This window comes from Corticium candelabrum, chromosome 2, assembly GCF_963422355.1.
Source record: "Corticium candelabrum chromosome 2, ooCorCand1.1, whole genome shotgun sequence".
NCBI classification, from domain to species: domain Eukaryota; kingdom Metazoa; phylum Porifera; class Homoscleromorpha; order Homosclerophorida; family Plakinidae; genus Corticium; species Corticium candelabrum.
Window position 1 is genome coordinate 11,586,917 of NC_085086.1, and position 2,500 is coordinate 11,589,416.

General features: G+C 38.8%; 2 protein-coding genes across 4 annotated transcripts in view; one reads left to right on the top strand and one right to left on the bottom strand.

Moving 5' to 3' along the window:
• LOC134198204 (uncharacterized) overlaps positions 1 to 154 on the bottom strand; it is a 4,733-nt gene extending 4,579 nt beyond the window's left edge. For 2 of the 3 annotated variants that reach the window (XM_062667553.1, XM_062667551.1), the window contains exon 1: positions 24 to 109. The gene's annotated coding sequence lies outside the window, so the exon portion shown is untranslated. Of the gene's footprint in view, positions 1 to 23 lie in introns of all 3 variants that reach the window. The other variant, XM_062667552.1, reaches the window with a different exon arrangement.
• Positions 155 to 651: 497 nt separating this feature from the next.
• LOC134198128 (D-aminoacyl-tRNA deacylase 1-like) overlaps positions 652 to 2,500 on the top strand; it is a 4,612-nt gene continuing 2,763 nt past the window's right edge. Inside the window, exons 1-2 of the mRNA XM_062667466.1 lie at positions 652 to 708; positions 1,829 to 1,919. Of these exons, the coding sequence (XP_062523450.1) occupies positions 666 to 708; positions 1,829 to 1,919 (134 nt within the window). The 5' untranslated portion in view covers positions 652 to 665. The remainder of the gene's footprint in view (positions 709 to 1,828; positions 1,920 to 2,500) is intronic.

Consider the following 2,500-nt stretch of genomic DNA (forward strand, 5'->3'; position numbering starts at 1 on the left):
ATGTTGCAAGCAAACAATCGTACGTCTCGATCAGATTTAATATCACTCTCTTACTGATGCTAGAAAGCGTGCAAAAGCAATGAAACGTTGAGAGACAGAGATTAATACGACCAAACCCTAGGACACTTGGCAAGCAACTGGAGTGTGCGCATCAAACATTGGCTTATACATGATGTCATCTGATTACCAACCAATCACCATCCTCGCATGTGATCAACACGCCTCAAACTCATGAACAACAGTCCCTTGTGTATAGCCAATTAATGCACGGAATGCCAATTATTATCTTTAGCCTGCAAGCTAATCAAACGATAAGCTAGAAATTCAATCAATTTTAATTAATCAAAAAATGTCTAGTAAATATTCAAAATGCAATTGCACAATGTAACATTCATGTGAATTACGCAATATCATGTGTATTTTGCGTCATCTTTGCGCGTACTTTGTGATCGGAATTGCGAGGCAAAGCAAATTCATCACATGATTGTGTAAATACAGTTAGAGTTAGGGTTACCCATTTTTAGATACGGAGTAATATAGGTGTATACTGTACGTACAGTGTAGCAGTCATGTGACCTACGTATTTCACGTATACGGAATTCATGTTTCTGATTGCGTCATGTTGGCGCGTACTGTGTGTGAACGGAATTGCGAGGCAACGCACCATGCGCGCTGTTGTGCAGAGGGTGACGGGAGCCAGAGTGGAAGGTATGTACGTCAACAATCAGGTTATCTGTCTGCTGCAAGCCTCAAACTATCTTCTAAAGTTTAAATTAGTACATTAGATACTTTCTGCATTCTCTTACATGCAAACAACTTAGAAGTTGATTGTTTGTTTGTTTGTTTGTTTGTTTGTTTGTTTGTTTGTTTGTTTGCTTATTTACGCAGGGAAAACGATTCAGACTGTACATGTAAGTCTGATCTTTCATCGCACCCTGCAGCTGTAAGTTGACTTTATATAATCTAAATTTATGATATTCAATTCAACGTTTCTAGATGATGCAACGTACTCTGCTAATACAACAGGTTATGTAAATTAATTATACAGAGATTAAGAGAGATTTATGTTAAGGGATGGTCTGCTGTACACACATACACACACACACACACACACACACACACACACACACACACACACACACACACACACACACACACACACACACACACACACGTTGTGTGCATGTCATACCAAAAGGGTACATGCAGTGCCATAAAGCAGTCAGTAAAACGCACAGACAAAAAAAGATAGAATAGATATCAAGACAGTAAACTACTGTCATCAACAGAGATTTATACAGTTGCTTGAATGAGTCCATGCACTGACGTAGAGAGAGTGATGATTGAGTGAAGGTTGTTGCATTGTAGAGATGCTCTAAATCTATAACACAGAGCTCTCTTCACAAAGTTACTTCTATAGGGGGTAAGTAAGTAAGTAAGAGAAAACCTTTACGTCTGCAGCTCTTAGTACACTAACAGTGTGACCAAGAGTGACTTCAGCTGCAGCTGCATGGTGTTTAAAGTTGTTTGTGCGAGGAAGTATGATGATGGCTTAGTAGATGGATGGACATATCTTGTAGACTTGCAGATCTATGATACAAATTAATTGCAGCAAAGTGTGTAAAAATAAATTTTTATAGACATTACATTATAAAATATTCTTAAAGGTTTATGTAGTCATGCACATTAATTAATATATTTGTTTAGTGTAAATGATCTGATATGTACGTATCTATAGAAATGCTACATTTTGTGCTATTGAGGCCAACTGTTATTTCAATTTTGTACTGAACTGTCTTGTAATGTTTTCCTTCTGTATTGTATATAGTTGGTGGTGAGGTGGTCAGTTCTATTGGTCGAGGTCTTTGTGTGTTGATTGGGATTTCACGAGATGACACAGTGAAGGATATGGAGTTTATGTATGTATGGACTTTTCTAATTTTTATGTTTGTGTATATTAGTTTTATACATTACTGTGAATGTATGGTCTGGTGAAGTACGTGTGATGGTGACTGTGTGTGTGTGTGTGTGTGTGTGTGTGTGTGTGTGTGTGTGTGTCTGTCTGTCTGTCTGTCTGTCTGTCTGTCTGTCTGGCCATGCAGCAGCTAAACGAGAGGCAGCAAAGTCAAAAAAATACTCAGAGGAATCGCTTGCGGATGGATCGAAGCCTATAGTTGTCCCACTCGTCTTTGAACACTTCGGCAGGTGGGGCTTAAAGGCTGACGAGCTGATGAATGAACTGGGGAAGAAGGCGAGAGGCTTTGATGGAAGAAGAATTGCGGTAGAGTTTAAAACCTTCTGGAGGAAAAGACTGTCTATTACTCTTCAAAAATGCAACAGCAGAGTGATTTTGCGGAAGCTGTCAAGGCTTTCTGTGCGCTCATTAGGAGATGACAGTGTTTTGGGAGTAGATAGAGACATTCAGTGTTTTACTCATTAGCAATAGTCTTGGACTACAAGTAGAACATTTCATTTTAACAATAACTGTTTGTAGTAGTGA